General features: G+C 45.2%; 1 protein-coding gene across 4 annotated transcripts in view; it reads left to right on the forward strand.

Moving 5' to 3' along the window:
* ACVR1C (activin A receptor type 1C) overlaps positions 1-21,043 on the forward strand; it is a 77,565-nt gene extending 56,522 nt beyond the window's left edge. For all 4 annotated transcript variants that reach the window (XM_075609347.1, XM_075609344.1, XM_075609345.1 and 1 more), the window contains 4 exons: positions 5,027-5,183; positions 7,090-7,214; positions 12,683-12,813; positions 13,524-21,043. In XM_075609347.1, the coding sequence (XP_075465462.1) occupies positions 5,027-5,183; positions 7,090-7,214; positions 12,683-12,813; positions 13,524-13,649 (539 nt within the window). In that variant the 3' untranslated portion in view covers positions 13,650-21,043. The remainder of the gene's footprint in view (positions 1-5,026; positions 5,184-7,089; positions 7,215-12,682; positions 12,814-13,523) is intronic.
* The last annotated feature ends 473 nt before the right edge of the window (positions 21,044-21,516 follow it).

Raw genomic sequence — 21,516 nt, forward strand, 5'->3', positions numbered from 1 at the left:
CACCTCCCCTCCACCCCCCCCTTCACCTCCCCTCCACCCCCCCCCTTCACCTCCCTTCCACCCCCCCCTTCACCTCCCTTCCACACCCCCTTCCACTCCCCCCCCTTCACCTCCCCTCCACCCCCCTTCACCTCCCCTCCACCCCCCCACCTTCACCTCCCCTCCACCCCCCCACCTTCACCTCCCCTCCACCCCCCCTTCACCTCCCCTCCACCCCCCCTTCCCACCGCCTCCCCCCCCTTCCCACCGCCTCCCCCCCCCTTCCCACTGCCTCCCCCCCCCCTTCGCACCGCCTCCCCCCCCCCTTCCCACCGCCTCCCCCCCCCTTCCCACCGCCTCCCCTCCACCTTCCCACCGCCCCCCCCCCTTCCCACCACCTCCCCCCCTTCCCACCGCCTCCCCCCCTTCCCACCGCCTCCCCCCTTCCCCCCCTTCCCCCCGCCTCCCCCCTTCCCCCCCTTCCCCCCCGCCTCCCCCCTTCCCCCCCTTCCCACCGCCTCCCCCCACCCCTTCCCACCGCCTCCCCCCACCCCTTCCCACCGCCTCCCCCCACCCCTTCCCACCGCCTCCCCCCACCCCTTCCCACCGCCTCCCCCCCCTTCCCACCGCCTCCCACCCCCCCTTCCCACCGCCTCCCCCTTCCTTCCCACCGCCTCCCTCCCCCCCTTCCCACCGCCTCCCTCCCCCCCTTCCCACCACCTCCCCCCCTCTTCCCACCACCTCCCCCCCTTCCCACCGCCTCCCCCCCTTCCCACCGCCTCCCCCCTTCCCCCCCTTCCCCCCGCCTCCCCCCTTCCCCCCCTTCCCCCCCGCCTCCCCCCTTCCCCCCCTTCCCACCGCCTCCCCCCACCCCTTCCCACCGCCTCCCCCCACCCCTTCCCACCGCCTCCCCCCACCCCTTCCCACCGCCTCCCCCCACCCCTTCCCACCGCCTCCCCCCACCCCTTCCCACCGCCTCCCCCCCCTTCCCACCGCCTCCCACCCCCCCTTCCCACCGCCTCCCCCTTCCTTCCCACCGCCTCCCTCCCCCCCTTCCCACCGCCTCCCTCCCCCCTTCCCACCACCTCCCCCCCTCTTCCCACCGCCTCCCACCCCCCGCCTTCCCACCTCCTCCCACCCCCCGCCTTCCCACCGCCTCCCACCCCCCGCCTTCCCTCCGCCTCCCCCTTCCCACCTCCTCCCCCTTCCCACCACCTCACCCCTCCCCCCCTTCCCACCACCTCCCCCCTTCCCACCACCTCCACCCTCCCCCCCTTCCCACCACCTCCCCCTTCCCACCACCTCCCCCCTCCTCCCCCCCTCCTCCCCCTTCCCACCACCTTCCCCCTCCTCCCCCTTCCCACCACATCCCCCCTTCTCTCCCTTTCCACCACCTTCCCCCTCCTCCTCCTTCCCACCACCTCCCCCCTTCCCACCACCTCCCCCCTTCTCCCCCTTCCCACCACCTCCCCCCTTCTCCCCCTTTCCACCACCTCCCCCCTCCTCCCCCTTCCCACCACTTCTCCCCTCCCCCCCCGCTCCCCTTCCCCCCCGCTCCCCTCCCCCCCCCCGCTCCCCTTCCCCCCCCCTCCGCTCCCCTTCACCCCCCTCCGCTCCCCTTTCCACCCCCCCCTCCGCTCCTCTTCCCCCCCCTCCGCTCCTCTTCCCCCCCCCTCCGCTCCTCTTCCCCCCCCCTCCACCTCTTTTTCCCCTTTCCCCTCCCACCCCCTCCCACACTTCCACCCCCTCCTCTAACCCTTCCCCCCCCTCCTCTAACCCTTCCCCCCCTCCTCTAACCCTTCCCCCTCCACTAACCCTTCCCCCCCCTCCTCTAACCCTTCCCCCCCCTCCTCTAACCCTTCCCCCCCCTCCTCTAACCCTTTCCCCCTCCTCCACCCCTTGCCCCCCTCCTCCACCCCCTCCTCCCCTTCCCGCCGCCCTTCGCCTTCATGCCCGCCTTACCGCCTCCCCACCCCCGCCTCTGCCTTTCACCCGCCCTTACTCCGGCCTCCTCTGCCTTTCACCCACCGCCTCACAGCCGCTGCACGCATTCAACAGACACCCGCCACACTCGACACATACCTGCCGCCACACACACCTGCTGCCTCCCGCCCCTACGCACCGACATCACTGACCCACCGCCTCACACCCTAGCAGGACCCCCACTCACAGACAGCACTCACAACCCATGCGCCAGCCGCCGCCTCACACCCTTGCAGGACCCCCACTCACAGACAGCACTCACAACCCACGCGCCACCCGCCGCCTCACACCCTAGCAGGACCCCCATTCACAGACAGCACTCACAACCCACGCACCACCCGCCGCCTCACACCCTAGCAGGACCCCCACTCGCACACAGCACTCACAACCCACGCGCCACCCGCCGCCTCACACCCTAGCAGGACACACGACTCAGATTTTTACATCACTTATGGCACCAAAATATACATTGTACTGTGGTGTGGTTACAATAAACCATTTTTATACAACATCGTATTACATTTTCTTCCATCTTTCTTTTCAATATTATTATCCAACCTTTACAACAAACAGTCACCTATTGTTCCACAATTTATAAATAATACTACCTATTACGCATTTACATCCCGGGCAACGCCGGGTCTCTCAGCTAGTACCTAATATTGATCTAATTTGGTGAGCATTATGATACCCTTTTTGTTTGATTATATTATTATACAGTACTAAGAAATTGCTCCCATAGAGACCATTTTAGATCAAATCATTCGATTTCAAGAATTAACCATTTTAAAAGACGACTGTATTTGTCCTGTTTCTATATATATATTTCTCAAACCGTTGTATGCCTGTCTGTCTGTCCTGTGTCTCCCTGTCCCTAGGGGCAATCACATAGGACCTTTGGCCCGTCACTCCGCCTCAGGCCAATGACTCCCCTTTGGCCTGTCACTCCGCCTGCCCGCTCCCCCCCACACCTCCCATTGGCCTGAGGCGGAGTGACGGGCGAAAGGGGACACACACACACTCTCACTCTCTCACTCTCTCTCTCCCCCCTTTGTCCCCCCCTCCCCATTACGTGCACCGCCCTGCACCGGCTCCCGGACGGAGGGGAAGCGTGGTGCGGCCCTCCTGCCACAGCCGCCAACTTCAGGCTCCTCCCCCCTTGCTCTCAACCGGCTCCCGGACGGAGGGGAAGCGCGGCACGGCCCTCCTAACCCAGCCGCCAACGCTCCCTTACCTCCCCGGCGCTCCCTTACCTCCCCGGCGCTACCTCCCCGGCCACTGGGGGGCCAAGCAGCCTCCTCGGATCTGCGCCAGTCCCACTCTCCACCACCTCTCACTCCCGTCGTGTGTGTGTGTGGAGAGGGACATTTTACTCCTGCCAACAATTGTACCTCACTTTCACCCCTGCCCTTCACCCCTACCCCTGCCCTTCACCCCCCCTACCCCTGTCCTTCACCCCCCCTACCCTTCACCCCCCCTACCCCTGCCCTTCAACCCCCCACCCCTGCCCTTCACCCCCCTCCCTACCCCTGCCCTTCATCCCCCTCCCTACCCCTGCCCTTCACCCCCCCCTACCCCTGCCCTTCACCCCCCCTTACCCCTGCCCTTCACCCCCCCTACTCCTGCCCTTCACCCCCCACGCCTGCCCTTCACCCCCCCCTATGCCTGCCCTTCACCCCCCCACGCCTGCCCTTCACCCCCCCACGCCTGCCCTTCACCCCTACCCCTGCCTTTCACCCCCCCCACGCCTGCCCTTCTCCCCTACCCCTGCCCCTACCCCTGCCCTTCACCTACCCCTGCCCCCCATACTCCTGCTCCCCCCCCTACACCTGCACTTCACCCCCCCTACCCCTGCCCTTCACCCCTCTACCCCTGCCCTTCACCCCCCTACCCCTGCCCTTCACCCCCCCACGCCTGCCCTTCACCCCCCCTACCCTTGCCCTTCACCCCCCTGCCCTTCACCCCCCATGTCCTACCCCTGCCCTTCACCCCACACCCCCTACCTTTCACCACCTACCCCAGCGCTTCACCCCCCACCCCCTACTCCTGCCCTTCACCCCCTGCCCTTCGCCCCCCACTCCCTGCCCTTTGCCCCCCACCCCCTGCCCTTTTCCCCCCACCCCCTGCACTTTGCCCCCCACCCCCTACCCCTGCCCTTCGCCCCCCACCCCCTGCCCTTCGCCCCCCCCGCCCTTCATGCACCCCCCCTTCCCACCCCGCCCTTCACGCACCCCGCCCTTCACGCACCCCGCTTTTTAGTTTGTTTTCTGGATGTATGTGAGTTGTAAGATTATCTTTGTTGAACTGAGTTCCCCTCCTTGCACTTCACACACAGTAAAAGCACCAAACATGAGTGTGCAATCACGCGTTTCATGCATGTTCTCCTAGCCTGTCTCAGTCTCTGAAGCATGGCTCGGAATATGGCGGGGGCCCTGTGCACTGTATGTGTGCTTGGCCTCTTACCTCCTTCAGGGCTGGTATAATATCATATGATGGTGCTACATGGCGTGAGGGGCATCTTGCCCGCCCTCGTGTCATGTGACGCTATAGGCGCCACTTGTCGCATGGCAGCAGGAGATAGCGGTGATACAGAGGCCCTGCGCTGTCCCTCGGCCCAACTCTGGTAATCACATTAAACTGTGCGTATGGAAGTTGGACCAGGGAAGAGCGCGGAGCCAGGTGCAGTCCCATGGCCAACAAACCGGTATCATACGGCGCATACATCATAAACTGTGTCTGCTTTGCCGGGAAAAACCAGCAACCAAGCTCAAGTTGATGAGTTTAAAAGAATAAGCTGCTTTTGGGGATGGAATATCAAAGACTCATATGTATGTAAGCAAAAGTGGTGCAATTCTGTGGCAACAAACTGCAACAGATGTATGAAAGAAAAAACGAATCATATTGAAATCATGAGAGAAATGTTTTGCCCTAGAATATCACCCCTTTTTCCTTCATACATATGCACCAAAGACTGGGATACAAGTACTGTATTTATTACAATGTCCCAAACCCGAAAGACTAAACTGATCATCTAGATAACCATTATTGTGTTTTATGTTCACAGGTAAACCAGCCATTGCACACAGAGACCTGAAATCCAAAAACATTCTAGTGAAAAGAAATGACACATGTGCCATTGCTGACTTAGGCCTGGCTGTGAAACATGATTCCATATCAAATTCAATAGATATACCCCAAAATCCTAGAGTAGGAACAAAGAGGTAAGACAAAATGTGTCTGGAGTTATAACTTATGCTTAAAAAGTTAAGCATGATCAGATGTTGGTGTTTTCCTTACTGATTATTTTGTTTATTTAAATAGTAATGTGCAGTTACAGAATAAGCTACTTATATACACTAAGACTGCATAAAATTGTAAATGATAAAAAAAACATTCATACAAATACAACAGGCTTTTGAATTGAGTTAAAATTTCCATAGCCTGCAAGTTGTATATTCACTGATACACAGGGCCGCCGACAGGAAGGGGGGGGGGGGGAAGAGAGCCGGGACAAGTGCCCTGGGACCGGTGGCTGTTGGAAGGGGGGGGCGGGGGGCAGCCTACGCTTTTCTGTGTCTAGCTACCGGGCCTCTGGTTGCCACTGCCATTGTCTTCAGCTGCTGCCCCCTCTTCCCAAGCCTCTCTCTCCAACCTGGGTCCCCCCGAAAGTCAGGCTCAGCCTCCGGCGGGCACCGGGGTGAGAGAGCGGCCCAGCGTGGGACAAGGCAGCAGCTGCTGGAGAGAGCCAGGGCCTGGCGGTGGCAACCAGAGGTAAGTGGTAGATGTATTTGTGGGGGGGTGGGAAGGGGGTGCAAGTGTTTTTGTGAGGGGGTGGTGGTAAGTGGATTTGTGGGGGTAAAGGGGTGGATTTGTGGATGGAGGAATTGTATTTGTGGATGGGGGGAATTGTATTTGGGTGGTGGTGTTTGTATCTTGGGGGGGTAGTAGTACTGTCTGTATCTGGGGGGGTGTTGTGGTTTCTGTATCTGGGGGGTTGTAGCGGTGTCAATCTGGGGGTTTAGTGGTGTCTATCTGGGGGGGTTGTGGTGTCTGTGTTTACGGGGGTAGTTTTGTATTGGGAGGGGGGTATTGTGTGTGTATGGGGGGCAGGTTGTGTGGGTATTGGGGTGGAATTGTGTATGTGGCCCGGGGAGGAGGGGGAAATGAGTCTGCTGAAAGGGGAGATTGAGCGTTGGGGGGTATTGCGTGATAGCAGAGGGAGGGGGAGAGTGAGTGAGGAAGAGTGACAGGGGCCCGGGCAAAGCTCTAGTCTCCTGGGCACCAGGAAATCTATCTGAGGCCCTGTATGGACATATGCAGTAGAGATGGGTGAACCTGTCTCAATTCATTCTGCGGATTTTTCTTGCCATTCCCGGTGAAATCCGATCTCCAGAATGAAATCCGCCAACAGATTACTTCATTGTAAGGATGCCTGCATTCTTTAAAATCCATCAATGGGTCTCGGCCGCATGGATTTGAAAGAATCCGTCGACGGATTCAACTTCAATCCGAATCCACGGGAATGTCTTTACGTTGCCATTTATATACTCCCCCTCTCATTATAATTCCGTTTGACGGATTCGGATTCCGTTTGATGGATTTTAAGAATGCGGATCCGCCTTTTTGAGGCTGATTCGTGGACTACCACAGATGAAAGGAACTGGCCAATCCACGGCGGGTTCAAATCCCTTCGGAAATGTTGCCTGTTTCTAACGAGCAGCACGGCAACAACGCTTTTAGGGAAAGCTCTGAAGACCCAGAGCTTTTAAAAGAATTGAACATTCAGTCACTGAGAAGGAACGTATGAAACTGTGGGCAGTACACACACAGTGAAGAAATATCGGCTCACAAAGCTAACAGCAAAGCTTGGTGTTCTCGATGTGCTGTGCACCATTATCTAAAAAACGTATTTTCTGAAAAAGGTCACGAGAGGAATGGAGTAAACAGAAGCGTCCATATTTCCTCTGTGCTTTGCATGAACCCCTAGTGGTACTTTTTAGCCTTTACTGTACTTTCGAAGTAAAACTATCTACTTCTTTTATCTGACAATTTATAGACCACTTGATACTTTGTTTTCTTGTCAGCTCATTGTGAACATTAATTATTATTATTATTTTTTTTTTTAAGGTATATGGCTCCGGAATTACTGGATGATTCCATAAACATATATCACTTTGAGTCATTTAAATGTGCAGACATCTACTCTCTTGGCTTAGTGTATTGGGAAATAGCCAGGAGATGTTCTGTGGGAGGTAAGTTAATGTTTTATTGTACATTAATATGCCAATGATCTTCTCTTCATCTTAACAAATAATTATCTGTTAGTTTGTTCTTGTACCTAGAGTGGTACAAAAAATATATATCAATGGCGCTCTGACTAATAAAATATAAACATATAATATATAGTAATGGAAATATACAACCAGTGCGTGGATGTTTCTCCTGGGAATGGATGTTCCACATGTGATGGGAAAACATGTAAGGGAAAAAATCACAACATAGTGTAATACTGTTAGGCATACATACAAACATATAACATAAGACGGACGCTGAGAACAACAGGTGACCAATTACAAACACATTTAATAAAGCATATCATTAAAAATACATAAAATAGAAACTGTTAGGACACTCCAACTCAGGTGGGGGTACCTGCTTACCGAAAGTAAGAAGGTATCAGGCAGTGGATATATAAGAGTATCCCCTCTATGGATGGCTGCTGCTGCACCGGACTGCTGGGCTCACACGTATGTTGTTTACCGTGGATAGTGCTTGTTCCCTCTGTTTGTGGCATCCGCCTCTGTGCGCCGTGGACACGGAAGATTCTCGTGTCTGCCGGGGAATGGTAGTTCCTTCCTGCTCGGCTATTGGAAGCGCGCCAAACGGAGCTGTAGTGAACGCGGATGGATATCCGCCCGGATTCGGCAGCCAACGGGCATCTGCTAGCAGGTTCCAAGGGGGACAGGATTCACCACCGAGTCTGGAGGACCTCTCAGAGACACCCTACGCGTTTCGAAAGTCTAGCTTTCTTCCTCAGGGGTAAACGTAGTATAAAAAAGTAGTCCCTGTATGTCCCGTTATATATAGTCCCGGATTAAAGGTGCAGTACATCAGAATAAACTTGCTCATGCGCAGATGTGTACTTTGGGACTCTCAGCGTCTCGAACAAGAACATATACACAAAAACAAACATAAAACATAAGATGACAAGTGATACATATCAAATAATAATAATATATTTACACTGTCTAAAAATTTAAATAATGACAATGGAACATAAGAAATATATAGCCTAATCTCAGAATCATTATTGATATTATCAAACAACAGTTGTGAGCCCTATATAAGAAGCATGTTGAGCAGAATTCAAACTAACCTAAACAGTAGATCATATAAATAATGAAGAAAAATATATATATATACCCTTATAATGGGTGAAGGTTGTGATGGTGCTGTGTAGGTATAAAAATATATGTTCCCATACATTGGGTGATAGAATGTGATAATGTTGTATAAATGTAGAAGTGAATGAGATATGTATATATGTGATGTGTGTGAAGTATTATAAACTTAATAAAGTATGTCAATTGTAAAAATTATTTTATATAATATGAAAAGCAATTGTGCAGTGGTACAGATATGTGGCACCGCCATGGGTACCAGGTTTGCTCCAAGTTATGCAAATTTGTTTATGGGCTGTTGGGAAAATCAATACATCTGGTCCAACTGTCCCTTTGGAGCAAACCTGGTCCTATGGCGGCGCTACATAGATGATATTTTCTTTATTTGGTCCGGTTCACTAGAGGAACTAGACAGCTTCCAATTATACATGAATAATAATCCATTTAATTTAAAATTTCCTTTGTTTCAAGCAACATTTCTTTAGAGTTTTTAGATTTAGTTATATACATTTATAATAATACTATTCATACCAAAACTCATTTCAAAAAGGTTCAGGCCAACAATTACCTACATGCCAACAGCCATCACAACCCTGCGTGGATCGATAACATCCCCAAAGGCCAATTCATCAGGCTCAAAAGAAACAGTTCCACACCAGAAGCATTCCATACCCAAGCTCAGGACCTCAGAGATAGATTTATCAATAGAAATTATTCATCTAACCATCTTGATAAAGTCATCTCTGAGGTTGAAGCAATAGACAGATCAACCCTTCTCAAGTACAAACTCAAATCATCCAATACACATATTCAATTACCATTTATCACACAATTCAATCAAATGGCACCAGGAATTAAGAAGATTATTCAAAAATATTGGCCAATCCTGAGAAAAGACCCTGACCTATCTAAAATACTTCCACTAAAACCCAAAATAATATTCACTAAAGCACCAAATATAGGCCAAAGGTTGGCCCCGAGCTGTCCACTCAGATCTAACAGTCAATTCCAAACAAATACAAACAAAAAAGTCACGAAAGGGTATTATACATGTAAGATTCAGATTCAGCTCCAAACAAACTACCTTCACATCTACTCAAACTTCTAAACAATATATCATACAACAACACATCACATGTAATAGCACAAATATTATTTATCTCCTTGAATGTCCTTGCGGTCTGCAGTATGTGGGTATGACCACGAGACCGATTAAACGTCGGCTCTATGAACATATTTACAACATTAAAAGAGGCCTGGATACACATAGCGTATCGAGCCATTTCCTCCAAGTGCATGACAAAAACCCCAAAGGTTTAAAATGTATAGCGATAGAGGCAGTCACGACAAATTGGCGCGGTGGGAATAAGGGAGGGGCACTAGGTAAAAGAGAATCCTTTTGGATTTACGAACTGAAAACACTCACCCCTTTCGGGCTCAATATTGAATTTGACCTGAAACCTTTCCTTCTGGACAGATAAAGTATCCATCTAATAAATAGATTATTCTATCTCCATTATACAGGGCTCTGGTATAGCACACTACTATATTTAAATTTATTGATTATCACAGGAGAACCACTCTATATATATATTTTGTAAATATCACATAAAAGTTATATATGTAATAGGTTATTTGATTGATTTCTACTTAAAATCAATATTGTAGTAGCCACATATATTTTCACTGATCACAGCATACACAATTATATGCATTTTAATTAACTCACATATTTACTCGGTCACCACTGCACAATTGCTTTTCATATTATATAAAATAATTTTTACAATTGACATACTTTATTAAGTTTATAATACTTCACACACATCACATATATACATATCTCATTCACTTCTACATTTATACAACATTATCACATTCTATCACCCAATGTATGGGAACATATATTTTTATACCTACACAGCACCATCACAACCTTCACCCATTATAAGGGTATATATATATATTTTTCTTCATTATTTATATGATCTACTGTTTAGGTTAGTTTGAATTCTGCTCAACATGCTTCTTATATAGGGCTCACAACTGTTGTTTGATAATATCAATAATGATTCTGAGATTAGGCTATATATTTCTTATGTTCCATTGTCATTATTTAAATTTTTAGACAGTGTAAATATATTATTATTATTTGATATGTATCACTTGTCATCTTATGTTTTATGTTTGTTTTTGTGTATATGTTCTTGTTCGAGACGCTGAGAGTCCCAAAGTACACATCTGCGCATGAGCAAGTTTATTCTGATGTACTGCACCTTTAATCCGGGACTATATATATCGGGACATACAGGGACTACTTTTTTATACTACGTTTACCCCTGAGGAAGAAAGCTAGACTTTCGAAACGCGTAGGGTGTCTCTGAGAGGTCCTCCAGACTCGGTGGTGAATCCTGTCCCCCTCGGAACCTGCTAGCAGATGCCCGTTGGCTGCCGAATCCGGGCGGATATCCATCCGCGTTCACTACAGCTCCGTTTGGCGCGCTTCCAATAGCCGAGCAGGAAGGAACTACCATTCCCCGGCAGACACGAGAATCTTCCGTGTCCACGGCGCACAGAGGCGGATGCCACAAACAGAGGGAGCAAGCACTATCCACGGTAAACAACATACGTGTGAGCTCAGCAGTCCGGTGCAGCAGCAGCCATCCATTGAGGGGATACTCTTATATATCCACTGCCTGATACCTTCTTACTTTCGGTAAGTAGGTACCCCCACCTGAGTTGGAGTGTCCTAACAGTTTCTATTTTATGTATTTTATGTATTTTTAATGATATGCTTTATTAAATGTGTTTGTAATTGGTCACCTGTTGTTCTCAGCGTCCGTCTTATGTTATATGTTTGTATGTATGCCTAACAGTATTACACTATGTTGTGATTTTTTCCCTTACATGTTTTCCCATCACATGTGGAACATCCATTCCCAGGAGAAACATCCACGCCACTGGTTGTATATTTCCATTACTATATATTATATGTTTATATTTTATTAGTGCAGAGCGCCATTGATATATATTTTTTGTACTGTCCAATACGTGACTGGGGTTCAGGGATATATTATAGGCTGCCTACACATTAGGATATAGCGCTACCTATTTGCTTTGTATCTTGTACCTAGAGTGCCTTTACAAACTATATTTTCATAAAGACTGCCTATATTTGTCCCACAAAAAGTTAGACTATGTGTAATATGTGACACCTTTTATTAAATGAACATGAAAATAATACTTAGTTTTTCTTAGGGGTGAGCTTTAAAAACTGTTCCACTGATGTCAGGAAAGAGACAGACCTCTTTGCCATCTCAAAAGCTTAAAGCTGATGTACTATTTTTATGTTGGTCTAACAACTACAAAATATTTGGCTGTGTTGAATAATAGGATTTAAGTATGCATTATTTTATTAATATTGTAAAGTATAAATATAAATTGAACGGCTTTTGTTGTAGTTATTCTTCCTTGCGTGTAGTTGACATACTTATATTATCATACAAATCTTGTTTCCTAATACTTTGTAGTCAGTTACAAGGTTTTCGCTTAGATATACAGAATAACATGCATAGCGAGCGAGAGAACTTTATTCCAGCTAAAACAAAAAAAGCCAAAGTTTTGCAAGAGCATAAAATCTAGCAAAATATTTTGGGGTGTAGGTTCTGGTGTACAATGAACAGAGGCTAATTTCCCATTAGGCCGGGGCCGGCAAAAATGTCCGTCCCCATATACATTTGCTGCGCTCTCTGGCTTATCGGGCCTGAAGGGAAGGCACGTACGGGTGGCGGCTGCCTCTCTGCTGCCGCGCTCCTTCTTTCTCCTTTTAAATCCCAGCGTCAAGTGACGTCATGATGTCACGTTACCATGGCAATGCGAAGCCGTGTGCCGCGATTTGGAAGGAGGAGGGTGGCAGCAAGGAGGCGGCCGCCACATGTAAGTGCCTAGGGGGGGCGGATCTTGAAATCCGCCACTGACAGTATACTTTATATTGCTATTGACACAAGTTTGTGTGTGTGTGTGTGTGTGTATATATATATATATATATAAAATAATAATAGCATGTTCCTGTATAGCGCTGCTAGTTTTACGTAGCGCTTTATAGACACATTCTGCAGGCACAGGACCCTGCCCCCTGACCTCTTTGGGACCGAAACGTTGGATTTGTGTGCCATTCAACCAATACAATTTTGTTTGAACATTATCTTTGACTGCTGCCTCTTGATTACAGACAGGTATCGTGTGTATATATAGGGAGTCATGTATCAAAGTCTCCCGGCTGCATAAAGGTTCTAACGTGGTGCAATAATTGATTGTAGGAGTTGTTGATGAATACCAGTTGCCTTTTTATGACATGGTGCCTTCTGACCCTTCATTGGAAGACATGAGAAAGGTTGTTTGTGAGCAGAAATTTCGACCCAACGTACCAAACCAGTGGCAGAGTTTTGAGGTACATTCTAAAAGGATGTGGATTATGTGGATGTGGATGAGGATTATGGCATTTATGCAGGAAAGCAAGCACAAGCTTGCAATCCCCGCAGTATAGAACAGTATATAAACTTGTGTGTATATCTCTGAGCGTTTGTGTGTGTGCGCACAAATTGGCGTGCCATTTTATATATCAGTATGTCTGTGTTTTAAACAGTTTTTCAGTGTTTCTGTGTGTTTATCAGTGTGTCTGAATGTGTGTCAGTGTGCGTTAGTGACCCTGTGTAGTTGGTAGAGGGGGTAATTAACTGAAATACAGTACAGGCATACCCCGCATTAACGTACGCAATGGGACCGGATAATGTATGTAAAGCGAAAAAGTACTTAAAGTGAAAGCACTACCTTTTTTTTCACTTATCGATGCATGTACTGTACTGCAATCGTCATATACGTGCATAACTGATTTAAATAACGCATTTGTAACATGCTCTATAGTCTCCCCGCTTGCGCACAGCTTCGGTACAGGTAGGGAGCCGGTATTGCTGTTCAGGACGTGCTGGCAGGCGCATGCGTGAGCTGCCGTTTGCCTATTGGGCGATATGACCTTACTCGCGAGTGTACTTAAAGTGAGTGTCCTTAAACCGGGGTATGCCTGTAATATTTTTGTTTGTGATGACAAAGAATTTGCCCTGTCTGACTCCACTGAATGCTCATGTCTTTATTTTGTTTAAGGCTCTTCGAATCATGGGAAGAATAATGCGTGAGTGTTGGTATGCAAACGGAAAAGCCCGCTTAACTTCTCTTCGTATAAAGAAGACCATCTCTCAGCTGTGTGTGGAGGAAGATTTCAAAGTGTGATTCAATGGTTATCAGACGACAGAGATGGAAATTATTTATGTGGGTTTGTCATAGTCGTATTTCCTCTACCTCAGACATGGGACTGTATTTCAGTGCCCGGCCATAGCACTGAGAAAAAGCTTTGATGGCAGCTTCTTGGTGACAATGGTTTGTAAATTATTCAGCCTACTAGCCGGCCTCTCTTTAAGAGGTATCAATATGAAGTAATTAGCAGAAGTAGAATAAATATTCTTCTTCCAGAAATATTTCAATATATTAACCCAAAAAAGAATTCAATATACTAACCCAAAAAGGCCACACATTCTAGAAGGCAACTAGTATTTAAAGGACCAATTCATGCATTTTCTTTTTGTAGAAAATTATTATTTTTTAACAGGATGGAAACAGGGGTTTCAGGAGCTTACCCCATACATTTCAGCTCCCTGCGTCCCGAGATACAGACCTCCATAGGGGGTGCCGGTATCTCTGCAAAGTTTAAAGCTCCAGCATCACGCGAGCCAATAGAAAGCTCAGCCTGATGATGTCACAGTTTCCTTTTGGCCCGCAGGGCGGCGGAGCGTAGAAAAACTGCCATAACATGCTGCTAGCCGAGCGGAGCGGCCACCAGCACCCCGTATGAAGCTAAGTATCTCGGAAAGCAGGGGGTCCCCGGAGCTGAAATGAATGGGGTTCAGCCCCGGAGACCCCTGCTTTAATCCTATATTTAGAAAATAATAATTTGGAAAAAAAACAAAAAAACGGCAGCTTGGATTGCCTCTTTAATAGGACTTTATTTAGACCCATCATTCCCAACAACGTCTTTAGAATGACACATGCTAAGGTTAGTGATTTTCAAACTGATTAAATCAGATTAAACGTCTAATTTTTATCTATTTTTATTTTTATTTTTATTATCAACACAATTCAGTTTCTTTTCTCCAAGGGAACAGTTAGAGCAGTTAGAAAAGCATTTCCAATCACTGAGTTCTTTCAGTTACATTGCTCAGTGCACTGAACTCAACTATACTTAGACAGTTAAAGCTCTTATCTAGCAAGAGTGCAACCGTGATGCCATATTGGTATTCCAAGCTTTACAGTGTATTAAATAGTGGCCTTACTACACATCCTGGGGGAGCACTTTATGGAAGCAAAGACATATGCATCTTAACTGGACTGAAATGTCACTGATGAGTTACCAAGCCCATCCCTAGGATATGTGCCGCCCTTAGGCAACCACTATGTGTACCTACCCCTTTCCCACCCCCAGGTAGGAAACAGGGGGTCTCCGGAGATGAACCCTGTTAATTTCAGCTCCTGGAACCCCCTGCTGCCTGAGATTCTTACCTCCTTAGGTGCTGTTGGTAACTCAGCTCAGGTTTAGATGTCCCATCACATGGGTCAATAGGAAGCCGTGACGTCATATGCAGCTTCCGATTGGCACGTGTGACTAGGGGGCTGAGATACCGGCACCCCCTAAGTAGGTCAGTATCTCAGGGAACAGGGGGTCCCTGGAGCTGAAATTATTGCGATTCTGCTCCAGAGACCTCCTGCTTCAATCCTACATATATATATATATAAAAAGAAAGCAGCAGTGCTGCTACATTTTCACTCTTGCTGCCCCCTGAGACCTGCTGCCCCTTGGCAGGGTCTTACCTGCTCGCCACCTAGGGACGGGCCTGATTACCTCCATCAAGTTACCTTCATTGTTGCTGTCTAAAGCCAGTCATTACTTTTTGGCTACTTAACTAAAAAATGTTGCAGTGACCAGAAAATTGTATATATGTCTGTATATATATATATATATATATACATATATGTCTGTGTACATGTATGTATGTATGTATATATATATATATATATATCCCTTGTAAATTGTTAAAAATGTCACTCGCACCCTCCCGCTGTCGAGTGCTTACCAGCGTCGGGGTGCGGCATCTCCCGGCACTCTCCTGCAAGTCCTGTGTCTCCCTCTGAAAATCCCATGAAAATGGCTGAGCGACGTCAGGTGGCGTCCCATTATCATGGCAACGCGGCGTCATTTGACGCCGCACAGTCATTTTCAGGGGATTTGCAGAGGGAGATACAGGACTTGCAGGAGAAGCTGCACCACGCCTCCGGTAAGCACAAGACAGTGGGCAAAATGCACTCGCCCCAGGCATGTGTGTATATATATATATATATATATATATATATATATATATATATATATATATATATAAAAGATCACTTGTGAGCACATTCACATGTCTTAGACAGGTCTGCAACCCTGCCTTTCACCATAATCACCTAGCATACAGTGCTTCCACTGCAGCAAGGGATTCTGGGAAATGACATGCAAATGCGAACACAATGTGTCATCTTTTGCCTGAAATCCATTTTTACATGCAAACCTTTATATAATACCTACCCAGCCTTGAAAATTCCAAAGCCAGTACAACCAACCTCACACTGATGAGACCCATAAAGGTCGAAACAGCTGTCTGTGAGTGGTTTGACTGGCTTTGCATCTAATCCCATGCTGTTCTTAAAAGCTGTGTGAACAGCAGAGCATTTGCTTATAAGGGTGACTCATTTGCCAGCTCCTAAGCCCCCAAGAGAACGTATATGCCAGCAAATAAATAAAACCAACACCTCTAATAAACAATCCACCTAATAAAACCTGTGATGGAGAAACGGTATCCTTGAGACTGGCCAAAACGTCCTCTCCAGTCAGTGGACTGCAAACTACACACAGTGCATTGACAAATATGAAACCTTGGGTTACTGTTCTACAAGCTTCGTTAAGTCAGTGTACACATATGTATATGAACATAATGTACACAACATTCGAAGTACTTCAGCATTTATTTCTACACTTCATACATGACATTTCCCCTACTATTAATATATACGGTATAAATTGGATTTGTCCACATCCAGTTACAAACACACACAAAAGAAAAGTATTGGTGTGAATGTTAAATGATAGATTATTTTTTACAGAAGCCAAAGATGAAAGAGTTATTTTTGAAAGGAAAGTAATTACAAAATATTTTTCTATTTATTTTTTCCAGAATGAACCACAGTAGTTAAAACATTTTCTAAGCTAATGCATTGCAGTATTCACAAATATTTAATTCAACATTATGTAATGACCTAAACAGACTCAGTGTAAATATGTTTGCCTCCTTTAATGTAATGATGTTAAAAAAATAAAACCTACTGTACATATTCTGCGCTAGGGGCAGCTGCTCACAGTGATTTAAATGTGTAAATTCATTCTCGTTTTACCCAGAGGAGGCTGCAGTAAATGGACATTTTTTCCAGGTCCCTCTGGTGGTGAATCTTATGAAGTGTTATTGCTAGTATTTTAAAAAAAAAAAGTATTTTGGTGCACAGCAGCTATAGTAGATGCGTATAGTGTAGGTATAGTGTAGGTATGGTTGATCACCTCTTTTTAGAGTTTTGTGTCAAAGTTAATATGTGATGCACACACTTTGGGAAATTACAGTTTGAAGGAGGCTCCGTCACTATAATACAGAAAAAAATCACCCTAGTCACAGTGATTCTTCATATAAGAGTCATTAAGCTGACTTCAGTTTGGCTAGAATTCTGAATTTGCTGCTGTACATGCTGGATTAAATACAGGTCCTTCTTAGTCCAGCAGGGCTATAGTATTGCTTATGGGATCTTATCTCAAATCTATGATCAGGTTCTGGGGGTGATGGATCATGTATCAAGGCAAATGTGGAGCACAATTGACACAAAATGGTTTCATTTTAATCTTGTCGTTTTGCGTTAATGTATCAAGTCTTTGTGCTAAGTCTTGTGCAGCGTGCATCATCTCGTGACTTGGGGAGGATCATTACAAGAAGTTACATGATGTGCAGATTATGAGATGTATCAACTGAGGTTTTGGTAACTTTTCTGACTAACAATTTGCATCAAATGTAGGAAACCCTTCTTTTTGACATTTGACGCAGATGGAAAATGGAGCAATGCATCAAAACACAGTTCTGTTTGCACTTTTATTATGTTGATACATCTTCTCCGTTCTGTACCATATTTCACACCAAGTGCATCCAAACAACAGTTAAATCTATTAAGTTAGGCACAGACAGATCAAGTTAAATTCAAGTTAAAATATTAATCATGTGACTTATGTATTCTAAGAGAATTGCTATAAGGAAATAACCTGTGATGTATAAAATGTGTATGTAGATATTCTAGTCTGTAGTATTAACACATGTCTATCAAGTGAATCTCATAAACCATATGAGCAATAGACATGTTTGTAATTTGGCTCCACACTCAACGAGGCTTCAATTGTTATGCATCTGTACAGTCTGTGGAAAGACTGGTTGAAGCTCAAGATAAAGGGGTGGGCTGATGAGAACTGAAAGAACATGAACTGATGTTCAAACATAATAAAGGATTATATCTATTTACAGTAAAGTATTTCCTGATATACAGAACCCGCTGTCACCCCATTGCAGTATAATTATTTCATCGGATATACCCTCTTTCACTTTGTTATTGTTTCATATAAAATGCTGCATGAATGCTGCAGGATTGTTTTCCCCTTCCAATGTTCAGTTAAGATCTTGGATATGACATTTCCACTCATTGTTCAAGGAGCAGCTGTAATAAGTGAATTATTTTAGTGTACCACTAATATGCTGTAACCAAAAATCTGTGAGAAGTTCAGTCACAACTCTCTATTTTATTGTTATTTGTCTCTACACAAAATTCAGTACATTGGCTAGAATAAAAGGAAGACAATAGGTTTCTAATGTTATGCTGCCTGGCAAAATAATATATTTTGTATCTCCTGTAATATTTTTAAATCAGACTATGTTACTTTGTTGTGTATTTGCTTTGCTTGTGCTGTATTTAGCACTATATGTATAATGTCTATTTTGTATTAGAATGTATCCAGATCTGTTGTGATATGTTCTTGTTACAGGCTCTATGTCCCACAGGATTACAGCAAGCATCATTAATTGTGTATGTGCAATGCTTGTTAGCTTCAATTTATAATCTAAATGAGATATATGCCTCAAACAGCTTGATCACTGCATTGAAATATTTATGCAATCTGCCTTTTTTTTTTAAACGCATATTACTATATGTTGCTATTACTTGTGTTCTTTATGTTTACAATAGTTGCCTGGTTAAACACTCAAGCTTTTAATTATCGTTGTCATATCAGCACAATTAAACGAGTCAGGTACAGAAAAGATCTGAATTCACAATCCGTTTAATTAGTGCTGCAGGTGCTGTGTTAATTTGAGGCACACATGTCAGTGGAATCATGCAGAGCAAAACTGACTATTCATGTAATGATGACATTATTGTGATTTCATGTTTTACTCTGTAATTACTACATTTCTAACGTTTGAAAGCTGCCTTGCCTTTTAGTTTACTTACAGTGCTTAATCATAAATGGCCAAAGTGTAGTGCTATGTTTTTTTTTGCCTTTAAACTGTAAACCACTAAACACAAATACTATTTCCCTTGGTAGAGAGTTGGTGGGAGCTGGGACTTATATAGCTTATGTGTTTCCGCGGGACCTTTAAATGACCATGTTGCATGCCCTTCAGAGGTAAGTATCTCTGGAAACAGAGGGTCCCCAGAACTGAAATTAATGTGGTTCAGCTCCGGAGACACCTTGCTTCGTTCCCATCTTGAGGAAAACAAAACACATGCAGGAATGCCGCTTTAACATTTGTTCCAGAGCAGGATCAAAAAGAAATTAAACTACATTTCATATATATTACTTGCTAAATAATCTGCATTTAGTCGGTGTGCCGTTTTAATATGAGCTCTGTTCCCAAAGAAGATTGTATACTGTATTTTCAAGTGGAGAAAAAAAAAGAAAGATATTTGTTCTGATAGTTTTCTGGTTGTCTTTGAGGAACAGTTTTTGCTGGCAAAGACAACTTGCTATATAACGAGGTGATGTACAGTATTGTTAGTATATTGTTGCTGTATTAAGCCTGCCTAGTTTTATCATGATGTACTGTACCAGGCATATTTATCGGGGGTCACTTCATTGCAAATGTGCATCGTCCTAATTATTCATGAGTCATAAACAGTTATCTGTTATTTTATTAAGGGAAATAAAAAGTATTGATCAGCAAGCAATAACGTGGAGTTTATAAATCGGATGAAGGCAAAGGAGTTTCATTTTTAATCACCTGTGTAAGCTTCTAAATACCATTTCCATATCCATACAAGGCATAATACTTATGTAATGATGTGTTGTTATTGTTCTATTAAATAATTTCCCCCCAAACTTGGCGATGTTCCTTTCCATCCTGCTGAGCTATGGCTCTACAGTATGTACCCAGTCTCTTTGAAGGTGACCAAGTAGGTACTATTTAACAGTGGCAAAAAGAGGCACCATGGACAGCCTTCATTAACCCTTCGATTTGTAGTTGGGCCAGAGGGGATGTACAGACACTGCCAGTTATGAGGCTGCAGTTTGGTGTAGCTTTGTTGTGGATCACAGTGCCATGGTGTATCTGGTGTTCAGTATTGAGTTGGCCACATCAAAACTGATTTACTACAAGCCACTTTAAAGCAGGGGGAGAACTCGTTTGGCCTTTTCCAGTGCTGTTTTAATACTCCAATCTGATGCTTTGCTCAGGCGATGTACTGTAGGCATTTGAAATATTGGGTGTCTGGGAACTTAAAATGGAGCTCTCCTCAGAGCCAAGTGCAGTCGGGAGGTTGCCATGGTAACCTCAGAAGCAAGAGATTAAGAACATTATGATGTCTAACAATAAAAATTTTTTTTTATTTAAAGAACCCATGCTTGGGGCAAGATACCAACATTATATGAGTTAAACGCAGATAATAAACCGCTGCAAACTGGTGTTATACAGGAATACTCAAACTGAAATAACAGTATCACTTGCCTTTTACCATGTGTATTGACATACAATAGTTACTAGTATACAGTACACCATGTTTTGGTTTGGAATGTATTGTAAAAGTATATCCTATATGTCACTGTATGTTATAGACTAGAGATGGCCAACTTCAGTCATCAAGGGCCACCAACAGGTCAGGTTTTCAGGATATCCCTGCTTCAGCACAGGTGGCTCAATCAGTGACTCAGTCATTATGATTGAGCAACTTATGCTGAGCAGGGATATCTTTAAAATGTGACCTGTGGACTTTGAGGACTTTGAGGACGGAGTTGGCCATCCCTGTTTAGACAATACTCAACCTGATTAGCACCAAGAGATGCATATACATTTAGAAGGGGGAAAAAAATAATCATATTAATACAATGGCTTTTAACTGTACCTGGAGTTCATGAATATATTATTTTGTAAAGTAGTAACTATAGTAAATACTGTTTATCAGTGCTTCAGTGAGTTTTACAATTCTATTTTACATTACAAATAAAGAAAAATGTAATTCTGTGTCTGCTTGTCATTAAATTATTTAAAATATATGTTACTATTATGTTCATGTTCCCATAGTACAACATATGTACTTGAAGTTATTTTGCTAGGTGACTTTATGAAACATTTGCATAATACACGTGCTTTTGTATATGTTTTAGAAATGTTAGTATTTGAGCTTATTTTAATAATTTGCCTTTTTTTTGCAAATAAATTAATTTGCAAGGCCAAGGTAGAAGAAAATACTGACGATATGGCTCCTCCTTGTTTTTCCATTTGAATTATTTATTATTGTAAGAGGTATTATAGCGCTAGCAACACAAGAGCTGTGCATTAGAAAAGTTGTGTAGGAGGCCTGAGCTTCTACTTGGTTAATGCTTTCTAGCTCTATAGGTCAGGGCGTCAGGCTAAGAAAATGTAACTGTTCCTAAAAGCAAAGCAGTTAGATTTTCTGTAAACAAACTGAAGATGAGAACCTGTGCGGTTTTACC

The sequence above is a fragment of the Ascaphus truei genome, chromosome 7, assembly GCF_040206685.1.
Source record: "Ascaphus truei isolate aAscTru1 chromosome 7, aAscTru1.hap1, whole genome shotgun sequence".
Lineage (NCBI taxonomy): Eukaryota > Metazoa > Chordata > Amphibia > Anura > Ascaphidae > Ascaphus > Ascaphus truei.